The 14,146-nt window shown below is 51.8% G+C and overlaps 1 protein-coding gene across 2 annotated transcripts in view; it reads left to right on the plus strand.

Moving 5' to 3' along the window:
* Positions 1 to 12,931, plus strand: part of PLBD2 (phospholipase B domain containing 2) — a 29,699-nt gene extending 16,768 nt beyond the window's left edge. The window contains exons 6-12 of one of the 2 annotated variants that reach the window (XM_073021140.1): positions 3,200 to 3,297; positions 5,604 to 5,764; positions 6,347 to 6,445; positions 6,711 to 6,782; positions 8,075 to 8,227; positions 8,879 to 9,041; positions 9,609 to 12,931. In XM_073021140.1, coding sequence (XP_072877241.1) covers positions 3,200 to 3,297; positions 5,604 to 5,764; positions 6,347 to 6,445; positions 6,711 to 6,782; positions 8,075 to 8,227; positions 8,879 to 9,041; positions 9,609 to 9,776 — 914 coding nt within the window. In that variant the 3' untranslated portion in view covers positions 9,777 to 12,931. The remainder of the gene's footprint in view (positions 1 to 3,199; positions 3,298 to 5,603; positions 5,765 to 6,346; positions 6,446 to 6,710; positions 6,783 to 8,074; positions 8,228 to 8,878; positions 9,042 to 9,608) is intronic. The other variant, XM_073021141.1, reaches the window with a different exon arrangement.
* Positions 12,932 to 14,146: the final 1,215 nt, after the last annotated feature.

A 14,146-nucleotide genomic window follows, 5' to 3' on the forward strand; every position in this document is an offset into this window, starting at 1 on the left:
AAATTGACATTTATACAGGAAATCGTGTACACCGTAAGTGTCCAACTTGAATTTCTTGCATATGGAACACCTGTATATAGCATCCATCTGGAGAAACAGAACATTCCCTGCCCCTAGAAGCTTCTCTCGTATCCGTTTCCAGACACACCCCACCCCAGCATCATCTCTATCCTGATTTCTGTTTTTTTTTTTTTTTTTTTTGAAACAGAGTCTTGCTCTGTCACCCAGACTAGAGGGCAGTAGTGCAATCTCGGCTCACTGCAACCTCCACCTCCTGGGTTCAAGCAATTCTTCTGCCTCAGCTTCCTGAGTAGCTGGGGTTACAGGCACACACCACCACACCCAGCTAAGTTTTGTATTTTTAGTAGAAATGGGGTTTCACCATGTTGGCCAGGCTGGTCTTGAACAGCTGACGTCAAGGGATCCAACTGCCTGTCCTGATTTCTCACAGTGTAGGTTAGGTTTGCCTGGTTTTGAATGTCATGTGAACGGAATTGTGTAGTGTGTGCTCATTTGTTCTGCATGTCTGTGAGATTCATCTGTATTACTGTGTGTAGCTGTAGGTCTATCATTCTCATTGCTGTTTACCCATTAAAATTTTAATAGCTTTTAAAAACTGCGTAAGTCATACAGGTATGTTATAGAACATTGGAGAATCCACCAAAACACTCTCACAATGAAAATCACTCGAACACTCCGCAACCCGAAAGAGAAAATTTCTGCGAACATTTGGTTATGTTTTCTCCTAGACTTTAAAAAAGGTACCTTGCCTGGCACAATGGCTCATGCCTGTAAACCCAGCACTTTGGGAGGCTGAGGCAGGTAGATCACTTGAGGCCAGGAGTTCAAGACCAGCCTGGCCAACATGGTGAAACCCCATCTCTACTAAAAATACAAAAATTAGCTCGGTGTGGTGGCGCACACCTGTAATCCCAGCTACTCGGGAGGCTGAGGCCCCAGAATTGCTTGAACTGTGAAGGCAGAGGTTGCAGTGAACCAAGATGGTGCCACTGTACTCCAACCTGGGCAACCGAGTGGGCCTCCGTCTTAAAAAAACAAAAAATTTTGCAAGGGTGGGCCTCATGCATGGAATGGGGTGCTATACCCATCATTGTAATATTATACAGAGTAGTTTCACTGCTCTAAAATGTTTGCTGAGTTTTTTTAAAAGCATAGTTAAGATTATACCATGCGAATTATTTGCAACTTCCTTCTTATGACCACTAGGCTGCCTTGGAGAGTTGCTGGTACTGCCTTTTGGTCCACCACGTGTTTTGTTTTTCAAATTATTTATTGATTTTGAGATAGGGTCTCGCTGTGCTACCCAGGATAGTCACAAACTTCTAGCCTCAGGTGATAGTCCTGCCTCAGTCTCCCAAAGCACTGGGATTTCAGATGTGAGCCACTGCGCTGGGTCCCACTGTGCTTTTTTCCTTTTCTTTTCTTTTCTTTTCTTCTTCTTTTTTTTTTTTTTTTTTTTATTGAGACAGAGTCTTACTCTGTTGCCCAGGCTGGAGTTCAGTGATACAATCTTGGCTCACTTCAACCTCCACCTCCCAGGTTTAAGCTACTCTCCCACCTCAGCCTCCTGAGTAGCTGGGACTACAGGCATGCACCCCCCTGCCTGGCTATGATATGGGGTTTCACCATATTGGTGAGGCTGGTCTCAAACTCCTGGCCCCCTGACCTTGGCCTTCCAGAGTGCTGGGATTACAGGCGTGAGCCACCGTGCCCAGCGTAGTGGTCCCTTTCTTTTAAAGTGCAAAGACTTAATATAGAATAGATAATTCAGGCTGGATGCCGTGGCTCATGCCTACAATTGCAGCACTTTGGGAGGCCGAGGCTGGTGGGTCACTTGAGGTCAGAGTTCGAGACCAGCCTGGCCAACATTGTAAAACCCTGTCTCTACTAAAAATATAAAAATTAGCTGGACATGATGGTGGATGCCTGTAATTGCAGCTACTCAGGAGGCTGAGGCAAGAGAATCACTTGAACCCAGGAGGCAGAGGTTGCAGTGAGCCAAGATCCCCCCACTGCACTCTAGCCTGGGCAACAGAGCAAGACTCTCTCAAAAAAAAAAAAAAAAAGAAAAAAAACAAACCAAAAAAATCACACAAAGGATAATTCAGAGAGCTACACACAGAAGTCTGGAGCACTGGAGGGAAGAGGCCTGGGTAAATCCCTGTTCAGCTATTTAACTGTTTGGCCTCTGCTAAGTTACTTAGCCTTTCTGAGTCTCAGATTTCCTTATCTGCAAAGTGGAGATGATAATTCCCTACCCCCATATGCAGGGCGGTTGTAAGGAGTCAATTTACAAGATCACAGGGGTAATAAGCTTCCAGCATAAGCGTGAGGTCACGGTAGTCCTGCCGGAGACAGTGCGTAAAACCAGACTAGTACTTGTCAAGGGATAGGCTTCAGGTAGAAGGAATTCTAGGGCAGGAGTGAGGGTACCTGCAGGGGGTGGGCCTGTAATCGCAGCTACTTGGGAGGTTGAGGCAGGAAAAGCACTTACAACTGGGAAGTGGAGGTTGCAGTGAGCTGAGATCGCCCCACTGCACTCCAGCCTGGGCAATGAGAGCGAAACTCTGTCTCAAAAAAAAAAAGAGTCCAGTGAACAAAATACCTGTTTGTGTATCTGACTGTATATATTTAACACACACGCACATATGCACACACACAGAGTTGTCCCTCAGTTTTGGGGAGGGAGTTGGCTCCAGGAGCCCTTGTGGAAGCTCAGGTCTCTTCTGTAACACGGCCGACTGTTTACCTATAACCTATGCATATCCTCCATATCCTATAATCTCTACTTATAATACCTAATACAATGTAAATGCTATGTTAATAGTTGCTATACTGTATTTTAAAAATTTATATTCTCTTTTAGTGTTTTTCTTTTTAATCATGTTTTTTTCTTAGTATTTTTGGTCCTCAGTCAATTGAATCCAAGGCTGTGGAACCCAAGGACGTGGAGGGCCAGCCATAGAAGTTTGCTACTGGCTTTTATTTTTACTTGCACACATATGCACTTTTCTATGCCCGGTGACCTCAGTTGCTAAATGTCAAAAAGGACACAGTGGGGGCTTCGTCAGAGGCCTGCCTGTGCCCCACCTTGAGACCTGAGTCTTGTTAGGTAGGGTGCAGGGGCCTCCACCTGGGCCTGTCTGATCAGCATCCCTGGCTCGCTCTCCCCGCACAGGGGACTCCCCGCTGGTTCCCGGCAACAAACTGGTCTTCTCCTCCTACCCCGGCACCATCTTCTCCTGCGACGACTTCTACATCCTGGGCAGCGGGCTGGTGAGTCCCCTTCTCTCGTCTCCTCCGTTCCTGGGGTGTTTGTCACACAGCGGCTCTGAGCCGGCAGGATTGATTCCTACAGCAAGTGGGGACCAGGCTGCAGCCCAGTGCTGGGTGCCATGTAGGAGCCAGGGGTGCAGCGGAGGACCAGGTGGACGCTGCCCCACCTGCCTTTCAGAGCCCAGACTCACCCTTCCCCTGCTCTGGGGACTTGGACCACCACAAGGGCGTGTTTAAATGTAGACCCCCAGGCCCCGCACAGGGCCCCCAAAACCTGCAGATGGCCTGGGACTCTGCATGTAACTCTGGTTGTCAGGAAAGGCTGGACTTGGGGATGTTTGGGACTATCCCTGACCTCAGTGACCTCACTTGTTTTTGTGTATTCAGGATGGCTGTGCCCCCGCATCCCCAACGCTTCTCTCTCCTCCCGCCTCCCTCTTGCTTTCCTCAGAGCCCCTCTGACCTGACCAGGTTTGCTGAATAGAGGCTGTTTACAGTGTGTTGTTTTCATCTTTTTTCCTGGCTGGGGTCCAGACTTGTTTAGAAATCTGTCCCTGGCACTCCTCGCTGAGAAAGTGAACCCTTTGATCTCCAGGGCAACGCTACAGAGGAGAAAAAACATCACTCTAAAAAACACCCTTAGCACAGAGAACGCCAGCTCCCTGCGGGGATGGGAGGGGCAGGGACTCTTCTTCTTGTCTGATCCCTTGCTTTTCTCTGAGTGTGGAACGAGGCAAGAGAGGGCCAGGCAGTGGGTGAGGTAACCCCCATGCTGTGGCCCAGGTGGGGAAGGGGACTGAGGCAACTGGGGAGGGACACATGAAATGGTTGCACCTGATTACCAGGAAAAGGTCCAGGCAGGAAACTTCCCTTCCATCAGGGTCCCTAACTGTTTTTGTGCCATAAACCCCTTGGGCAGTCCAGGAAGCTGGTGACCCTCTTCTCAGAATAGTGTTTTAATTTTTATTATTAACTTTTTTCATAGAGATAGGATCTCGCTCTGTCACTCAGGCTGGAATGCAGTGGTGTGATCACAGCTCACTGCAACCTCCCACCTCCTGGGTTCAAGCGATCCTCCCACCTCAGCCTCCTGAGTAGCTGGGACTATAGGCACATGCCACCATGCGCAGCTAATTTTTAAATTTCTTGTAGAGATGAGGTCTCACTATATTTCCCAGGCCATTCTCGAATTCCTGGGTTCAGGAGATCCTCCTGCCTCAGCTTCCCAAAGTGCTGCGATGATAGGTGTGAGCCACTGTGCCTGGCAGAGTAGTATTTTTAGATGCATAAACCAAAATGTGTAGGATTATGGAGGAAACCAATTACAGTGAAATATAGTTATCAAAACATAAGTAAACTTTTAGTATATATGTGCTGCTTTATTAACACACTGAATAATAAGATCCATAGCAGGTGTGATAAATACCGTAAGTTAGAAGAAGCAAGGTGCATGCATGATACTTTAAGGTATGTACAGCCTTGTAATCTGATGGAAAAACATCTGTGATTTCTGATAGTGACAGTCCCAGTGACTGCTAATACCATTGTGGTGTGTCAGTTAACAGTGAAAGGAAATACCAAATTTCAGGATTTTTTTTTTTTTTCAGAGATAGGATCTCACACTGTCATGCAGGCCTGAGTGCAGTGGCATGATCACAGCTCGCTGCAGCCTCTATCTCCCCGGCCTCAAGTGATCCTCCCATCTCAGCCTCCCAAGTAGCTGGGACTATAGGTGCCTGCCACCATGCCTGGCTAATTTTTTTATTTTTTGTAGAGACGGGTTTTGCCGTGTTGCCCGGGCTGGTCTCGACCTCTTGGGCTCAAGCATTCTGCCCCTCTTGGCCTCCCAAAGTGCTGGGATTACAGGCCCGAGCCACTGTGCCCAGCCCTTTTTTTCCTCTTTAAAGAGAAAAAAAAAAATCACATTTATAGATATGCTATCTTTTAGCTGTTTTCAGCTTTTTGTTGTTGTTGGTGATGGTGGGGTTTTTTGCTGTTGTTTTTTGTGGGGTTTTTTTTGTTGTTTTTTGTTTTTTGTTTTAGATAGGCTCTCTGTTGCCCAGGCTGGAGTGCAGTGGCACAATCTCAGCCCACTACAACCTCCGTCTCCCAGGTTCAAGCAATTTTCATGCCTCAGCTTCCCTAGTAACTAGGATGGCACTCCATGCCATTGCCATGGCACTCCAGCCTAGGCAAGGGTGAGACTCCATCTCAAAAAAAAAAATTATGAGCCATGACTGATGAAGTACTGCCACTTGGTGGCAGCATGCCTAGGCTCTGCAACGGTCCCCTTGACCTTCCCACAGGTAACACTGGAGACCACCATTGGCAACAAGAACCCAACCCTGTGGAAGTATGTGCGGCCCAGGGGCTGTGTGCTGGAGTGGGTACGCAACATTGTGGCCAACCGCCTGGCCTTGGATGGGGCCACCTGGGCAGACATCTTCAAGAGGTTCAACAGCGGCACGTGAGTGGGCTTCTGGCCCTGTGGCTTCCCCTGCACCAAGAAATAGACCAACCTCCCCTTTAACACTCAGACCCCCAGGGACCAGATGTGGCACCCAGGCCACACACCCCACGCCCTCCTTTGTTTCATACATGGGGAGACTGAGGCTAGGAAAGGAAAGGATTTGCCCCTCCCCTGCAGGCTCCTCAGCCTAGGAAGGAGTGCCTTCGTGGCAGTACAGGAAGAGCACTTGGAACCTGAAGACTCTCAAGGGGACATTGGGGAGGGCTGTTTGAGGAGGTGGACGTGGGTGGGTGGCAGGGCCTGTGAGCCAGAGACACTGGAACTGGGCAGTGCAGGTCTTACAGCATCCGGCAGAGCAGCTGACCTAGGGAGCCATAGAATATTCTGGAACAGTCAAGCAGCATGACGAGAGAGGAGTTTGTGGATACCTGGTCATGCTGCAGTGTCAAGGTGTCAGTTGAATGGCCAGACACCCCCAGGCCCACTTCCTGTGATACCTAGCTGAGTGGGACACTGTGGGGCAGGGAGAGCTGGGGAGGTGGCCCCAGGCTCCGTTCAATCCTCCTTCCCCCTGCCCAGCAGGTATAACAACCAGTGGATGATTGTGGACTACAAGGCGTTCATCCCGGGTGGGCCCAGCCCCGGGAGCCGGGTGCTCACCATCCTGGAGCAGATCCCGTGCGTATCCTGGGAGGGAGGGGTGGGGGCTCGGGGCAGAGGGGACTGCCAGGGTGAAGGCCCAGAGCCATGCTGGCACTGTGCAGTAAGGGAACGATCTCAGGAGGTTGTGGTTGGAAGAGAAGGTGTCCCTGGTGGGGGCTGAAGTTCAAGACTTAATCCTTCCCCCAGCCAATGGGGAGCCATCAGGGCTCCCCGAGCAGGGCAGTGCCCACAGGAGCCCCTTTTCTGATCACCTCCACCCCATCTCTCTTCTCGGTCTCAGCGGCATGGTGGTGGTGGCTGACAAGACCTCGGAACTCTACCAGAAGACCTACTGGGCCAGCTACAACATACCGTGCGTGCCTTCTCACCCCGCTCCCCGTCACCCTCCAGGGCATCCACCTTACTCCTTGCCCAGCTCCTTCTTAGGCAATATTTTTAAACCCACAGAACGAAGAATCCCAGCCTACCCCCTCTTCTGGCCAGGAGAGCCCAGACAGTTTGGCAGTGTAGTTGCGTGGCTTAGGTCAGCGTCCATGTGACCTCTGGTTCTAACACCCAGAGCAAGGTGGTGTGGGATGGCCAGGCTCAGGGACTGACCCCTGCCAGGGTCTGTGACTGGATCTGCCTTACTGGGCTGTACAGCCGTCACCTCCTGAGGCTTACTTACGTTACCTGCATTTTCTCATTTGACTCTTAAAACTGCCACATGTGGTCACTAGAGTTCCTGTTCCCATCTCACAGATGATGAAACTGAGGCCCTGAGAAAGTACCTCACTTTCCCAAGTTTCCCCTGTTGGCGAATGGTGAAGGCAGGATTTGTTTTTTGTTTTGAGACAGAGTCTCACCCTGTCACCCAGGCTGGAGTGCAATGGCACAATCTTAGCTCACTGCAACCTCCGCCTCCTGGGCTCAAACAATTCTCCTGCCTCAGCCTCCTGAGTAGCTGGGCTTACAGTCGCCAGCCACCATGCTTGGCTAATTTTTCTATTTTCAGTAGAGACAGGGTTTCACCATGTTGGCCAGGCTAGTCTCAAACTCCTGACTCAAGTTATCCACCTGCCTTGGCCTCCCCAAGTGCTGGGATTACAGGTGTAAGCCACTGCACCCAGACTGAAGGCACGATTTGAAGCCATGTCTTTTGGGCCCCAGAACCCAAGCTCGGCCACTCCACCAAGCCACCCCCCAGCACAAATAGAAAGACATTATTGTTATCCCAAATGGCATAGTTTTTTTTTTTTTTTTTTGAGACAGAGTCTCGCTCTGTTGCCCAGGCTGGAGTGCAATGGTGCAATCTCGGCTCACTGCAACCTCTGCCTTCCGGGTTCAAGTGAGTCACCTACCTTAGCCTCCCGAGTAGCTGGGATTACAGGCACATACCACCGTGCCTGGCTGATTTTTGTATTTTTAGTGGAGATGGGGTTTCACCATGTTGACCAGGCTAGTCTTGAACTCCTGACCTCAGGTTATCTGCCCCCCTTGGACTCCCAAAGTGTTGGGATTACAGGCATGAGCCACTACGCCCTGTCTGAATGTCATAGTTGTAAGTGATAATGTCCTGGTGTGACTGCCCCTCCCCTCCCTGGCCACAACCTTGGCTGAGTGAGGCCAGTGGGGGTCATGGGTGACCGTCCTTGTCCCCAGCAGGTCCTTCGAGACTGTGTTCAATGCCAGTGGGCTGCAGGCCCTGGTGGCCCAGTATGGGGACTGGTTTTCTTATGACGGGAGCCCCCGGGCCCAGATCTTCCGGCGGAACCAGTCCCTGGTACAAGACCTGGACTCCATGGTCAGGCTGATGAGGTAGGTGCTGGTTGGGTGGTGGGTTGGGGAGAGGGAGGCCGCAGGAACACAGAACTTCCTATGTGCTCTTTGTACCAACTCATTCAAACTTTGCCACCAGCCCCAGAGGGCCAGCAGGGGTGGTCAGACGTTGGACACCAGTGCAGCAGCTCGGTGGCCGCGCTCCACTTGGGTCCTGTCACAGTCCCCATAGCTAAGGGAGGATGCTAGACATCTCCTGAGTGACCTGTACTGCTGGGCACTATGCTTGGTACCAGAAACAACAGGTAGAAAACCTGTGCCCCACTGTCCTGTCTCTTGGGTGGTGCAGAAATCCATCAAGTTCTTGCACTGGTGTCAATGTGTAAAGATGGCTGTGTTCCAAGAGAGGCTATCCGGGGACAAGCGGGTGCCTCACCTGGCTGGGGCGGTGGCATGGAGTTCTTCCCTGAGGATGGGTGCCTGAGCAGAGAGCTGAATAATGGAGGCAGAGTGACTTAGGTGAAGGGTCCGGGCCCCAGGCAGAGGAACTGTCGGGGGCAATGTGCGGTGGGAGGGGCTCATCAGGCTGAAGGCTGGCGGCTGTTAACCGGGCTGCCCGTGAGGATTTGGGCCCCTGTCTTAACCTCTCCTTCCTGGGATGACTGATGTTCCCTCCTTTTCCCCATCCAGGTACAATGACTTCCTCCATGACCCCCTGTCACTCTGCAAAGCCTGCGACCCACAGCCCAATGGGGAGAATGCTATCTCTGCCCGCTCTGACCTCAACCCGGCCAATGGCTCCTACCCTTTTCAGGCCCTGCGTCAGCGCTCCCACGGGGGCATCGACGTGAAGGTGCTGCCTCCTCCCTAGGGCCTGGAGGCTGGGGGCCTGAGGGCTGTGGGTGGGGGGAGTCACCATCACCAGTTTTGGGGAGGAGACAGGTTGGGGCAAAGCTGATGGCGGGGCAGGAATCACAGTCGGAATTGGGCTGTGGTTGGGGTCACAGTAAAGGTGACAGTATGGGCTGGGCATGGTGGCTCATGCCTGTAATCCCAGCACTTTGGGAGGCCCAGGTGGGCAGATCACTTGAGGTCAGGAGTTTGAGACCAGCCTGGCCCATATGGTGAAAACCCGTCTCTACTAATAATACAAAAATTAGCCGGGCATGGTGGCGGGCATCTGTAATGCCAGCTACTCAGGAGACTGAGGCATGAGAATTGCTTGAACCCGGGAGGCAGAGGTTGCAGTGAGCCGAGATCATGTCACTGCACTCCAGGCTGGGTGACAGAGCAGAGACTCAAAAAAAAAAAGTGACAGTGCAGAATTGGGCTGTGGGGTCAAGGTCAGGGTAGGAGGCTGGGCGCCTGGATTGGGGCAGGCCAGGGCCCCTGCTCAGCTGCGGCTCTGCCCTGTCCCCAGGTGACCAGCATGTCGCTGGCCAGGATCCTGGGCCTGCTGGCGGCCAGTGGTCCCACGTGGGACCAGGTGCCCCCGTTCCAGTGGAGTACTTCGCCCTTCAGCGGCCTGCTGCACATGGGCCAGCCAGACCTCTGGAAGTTCGCGCCTGTCAAGGTTTCGTGGGACTGAGGCTCTGTCCCTGCTCTGCTGCTTTCGCCCCTGCTGACCCTCGGCAGGGCCACCCTGTCCCAAGGCCACCGGACTTCCAACCCCAGCCCCTTCTGGGGGCTTTGTTCTCTGATCTGGGGTCTGAATTATCTCCTCTTAGGGTGGGGCACGAACCTGATGGGGCTCAGAACTGACTCCCTCTCTCCCCCGAGGTGGGTGGGCACCGTGGCGTCTCCTCTGTCCCCGCCGTGCATCTCCCACTCTGTTTCTCTCTGTTTCCTGCTGCTGCTCTCTCGATCTCATTCCCACCCCTGGGGCCCCTTCCTCGTGCTTCTCCTTCCTGAGGGCTTGGGAAGGTCCTGGGGTCAGACTCTGGGTCTCCCATGGGGTGGGAGGAGCCTGTTCCAGCACCCTCCTCCCAGCTGCATTCCCACGGGTGGCCCTGGAGCTGGTGAGTTTTGTCTGGGCATTGTCTCCGGCTGGCGTTGCTCCTCCCAGCTCTGGCCCCTCTGCTCCCTCAGGAAGCAGTCCCTTCGTCTCCCTTTCTGGACAGCTTCCTTGAGGACAGAAACTTGAAAACAAACACAAACCAAAGTTTCTGGCCATCTGTGGCTGGAGGGTTCTGAATGTCCTCTCTCCATGTCAGGCAGAGGGTCAGCCCCCATGCTTCTGCCTCAGGCCCCCACCCCACCCCAGGCCTGTCCCTCACCTCAGGGCCATGCCCACAGTGCCCTGATGGAGGAACCAGACTGCAGGCTGTGCCACCATTAAACAAGAGTGGCTCTGGCCCCATGCTGTGCTTCTTGGGGTGGCAGGGAAGCCGGGGTCAGCGCCTTTTTTCCTCTCAGGTTTGCGTTCTGTGCCATCATCCCCCATGCAGCCTCCTGTACAGCCCTCTGTCTGTCCTTCTGTCCATTCACTCATCTGCCAACATACTCACCCGTCATCCATCTGCACAGCCTCCCACCCACACATCCATCTTCCATCCATCCACCCACCTACCTATCCATTTATCATCCATCCACCCCGCCACCCACCCACCCATCCAACCATCCAATCATCCAGCCAACCACCCACCCACCCATCCAACCATCCAATCATCCAGCCAAACACCCACCCACCCATCCAACCATCCAATCATCCAGCCAACCACCCACCCACCCATCCAACCATCCAATCATCCACCCTGCCACCCACCCACCCATCCAACCATCCAATCATCCACCCTGCCACCCACCCACCCATCCAACCATCCAATCATCCAGCCAACCATTCAGCCATCTCCATCTGTCCATTTTCTTTCTTTTCTTCCTTTCCTTTCCTTTTTCCTTTTCCCCTTTCCTTTCCTTTCCCTTTCCTTTCCCTTTCCTTTCCCTTTCCTTTGCCTTTCCTTTGCCTTTCCTTTGCCTTTCCTTTCCCTTTCCTTTCCCTTTCCTTTCCCTTTCCTTTCCTTTCCTTTCCTTTTTTTCTTTTCTTTTTCTTTTTTCTTTTCTTTCTTAGGCAGTTTCACTCTGTTGCCCAGGCTGGAGTGCAATGGTGCAATCTCTGCTCACTGCAACTTCTGCTTCCCGGGTTCAAGTGATTCTCCTGCCTTAGCTTCCCGAGTAGCTGGGGTTACAGGCATGAGCCACCATGCCTGGCTAATTTTGTATTTTTAGTAGAGACGGGGTTTCACCATGTTGGTCAGGCTGGTCTTGAACTCCTGACCTCAGGTGATCCACCCATCTCGGCCTCCCAAAGTGCTGGGATTACAGGTGCGAGCCCCCGTGCCTGGCCTCATCTGTCCATTTTCCATCCACTTACCCACCCACCCCCCCCCCCCCCATTTATTCATCCAGCCATTCACTCATCCATCCACCAATGAGATCAGACAGGGAGGGAGGTTTTTATGTATTGATCTGTACACCACAGCATGGCTTACGAAGTTCTTACCTATCTATTTATTATCCATCCACCCACCCATTTATCTACCCACCCATTCATCCACCCACCCATCTAACTACCTATCCATCCATCCATCTATCCATCCACCCATCCACCAACTCATCCATCCATCCGCCCACCCAGTCATCTACCCACTCACCTATCCACCCATCCACCTATTTGTCACCCATCCACCCATCCATCCATCCAATCACCCATCCAACCATCAATCCAACCATTTTCATCTGTTCATTTTCCATCCATCTACCCGTTCACCCATTCACTCCTTCTTCCACCTACCTATCCATTTATCACCCATCTACCCGTCCGTCCACCCACTCACCCATCCATCCATTCTTCTAACCATTTATCCACCCATCCAACCATTTCCATCTGTTCATTTTCCATCCATCTACCCACACATTCACTCATCCATCTACCTACCTATCCATTTATCATCCATCTACACACTCACCCATCCATCCATCCTTCCGACCATTTATCCACCCATCCAACCATTTCCATCTGTTCATTTTCCATCCATCTACCCATCCACCCATTCACTCATCCATCCACCTATCCATTTATCACCTATATACCCATCCATCCATCCATTCATCTATCCACCTACCCATTCATCCACCTACCTATTCGTTTATCACCCATTCACCCACACACGCATCTGTGCAGATTCATTCATAACCATCCATTCATTCATATCCATCCATCCATTCATTCATCCAGATGTTTATGGAGCACCTATGTTCTGGGTCCTATTTGGGAGCCTTGTTAACCACCAAGACCTTCCTAAGCCATATTGTGGTGTACAGACTGATACAAAAAAAGGCTCTCTCCGTGTCTGATCTCATGCAGCCTGCCTTGGAGACAAGACTCTCCCAGTGTTGTGTACTTGGAGAGAGGAAAGCACACAGCCCTGGAGTCAGAGACCTGGGTTTGAATTCTGTCTCCACCTCTTACTAGCTAGCTATGGACTCAGCCTCTCTGAGCCTCGATTACCTCATCTGTGAAATGGGGTAATGGTGTGAGCAGCGTTTCCCTGGGGGACGTGATGCAGCCCATACGGGGCCTCATGCAGTCAGCATCTCTTCATTAGCAAACACTTATTGAACCCCTAGTACATGCCAGGCACTGTTATGAGGTCCAGGGGATACTTTATAACAAAAGGGACCAAAGCGTCCCTGCTCTTGTGAAGTTTACATTGGGGAGATAGTAAAAAAAAAAAAATAATGAAATATGCAGTGTGTCAGTGCTGGTAAACGCGTGGAGAAAATAAAGCAAGGTTGGGGTATGGGGTTGGGAATTGACTTGTGGTTTTATCTTATTTTATTTTCCTTTTTATTTATTATTTTTTTGAGATGGAGTCTCGCTCTGTCGCCAGACTGGAGTGTAGTGGCGTAATCCTGGCTCACTGCAACCTCTGCCTCCCAGGTTCAAGTTATTTTTTCTTTTTGTAGAGACGGAGTCTCACTGTGCCAACTAGGCTGGTCTTGAACTCCTGGGCTCAAGCGATCCTCCCGCCTCGGCCTCCCAAAGTGCTGGGATTACAGGCATGAGCCACCACGCCTGGCCAACTTGTGGTTTTAAAAACTAACTTTCTGCTGGTACATTTCCCAATTCTTCAGAGTGTTTTCATACCTGAGTCTCTCTTCCTTCTCAGGACAGCCCTGTTGGGAGAGGCTGGGGTTATCATTTATGTTTTACAGATGAGGAAGCAGGCTTGGGGCAGGGAGGTAATGTGCCCAAAGTCTGAAGACCTGGGCCCATCAGAGCCAGGATTGGAGCCCAGCCCGCCTTCCTCATCTCCTTGTGATGGTGCAGGTCCTGGTGAAACAGGCCACACCTACTGTGCTCCAGCCACTGAATCTTCACAGCCACTCCTGAGGCTGGGGCTTCCGGGAGACCCATTTTACAGATGAGCGAGTGGAGACCCAGGTGGTGGTTCTCACCCAGGATCACTTTCTTATTCCCTAGAATGATTCCAGCTGCTTTCTGTTTTCCAGGAGGTGGGGGTGGTCATGAAGCCAGGCTGACTGCACAGAGCATAGGGGGGTGGTCATGCAGATGGTCCCCGACTGGGACATCAGCTAGCTCAGCAAAGGCGGGACCCACCTTTCCAGAGGCAGATGTGAAGGTAGTGCCTCTTGACTCTGAGCACTGTGAGTTTCCCACAATCCTCAGCTTCAAGATGGCTGCTGCAGGCACCTCTATTGCTGCTGCCTCCCTGAAGGGTAAGGCTCTGGCCAGCTGGTCACCCCCTGCCCACAGTGCCCCGGTGCCTCCTCTAGCAGGCTGGGGCTTTGTGCCAGGCTCAGGCTGGACAGTGGAAGCTGGAGGCGGTCCTATTCCAGGCAGGCTTTGGATCACTCAGATCTGTGTGATTTTTTTTCTTTTCTTTTTTTTAAAGACAGAGTCTCACTTTTTTTTTGCCCAGGCTGGAGTGCAGTGGC

The sequence above is a fragment of the Chlorocebus sabaeus genome, chromosome 11, assembly GCF_047675955.1.
Source record: "Chlorocebus sabaeus isolate Y175 chromosome 11, mChlSab1.0.hap1, whole genome shotgun sequence".
Taxonomy (NCBI): Eukaryota; Metazoa; Chordata; class Mammalia; order Primates; family Cercopithecidae; genus Chlorocebus; species Chlorocebus sabaeus.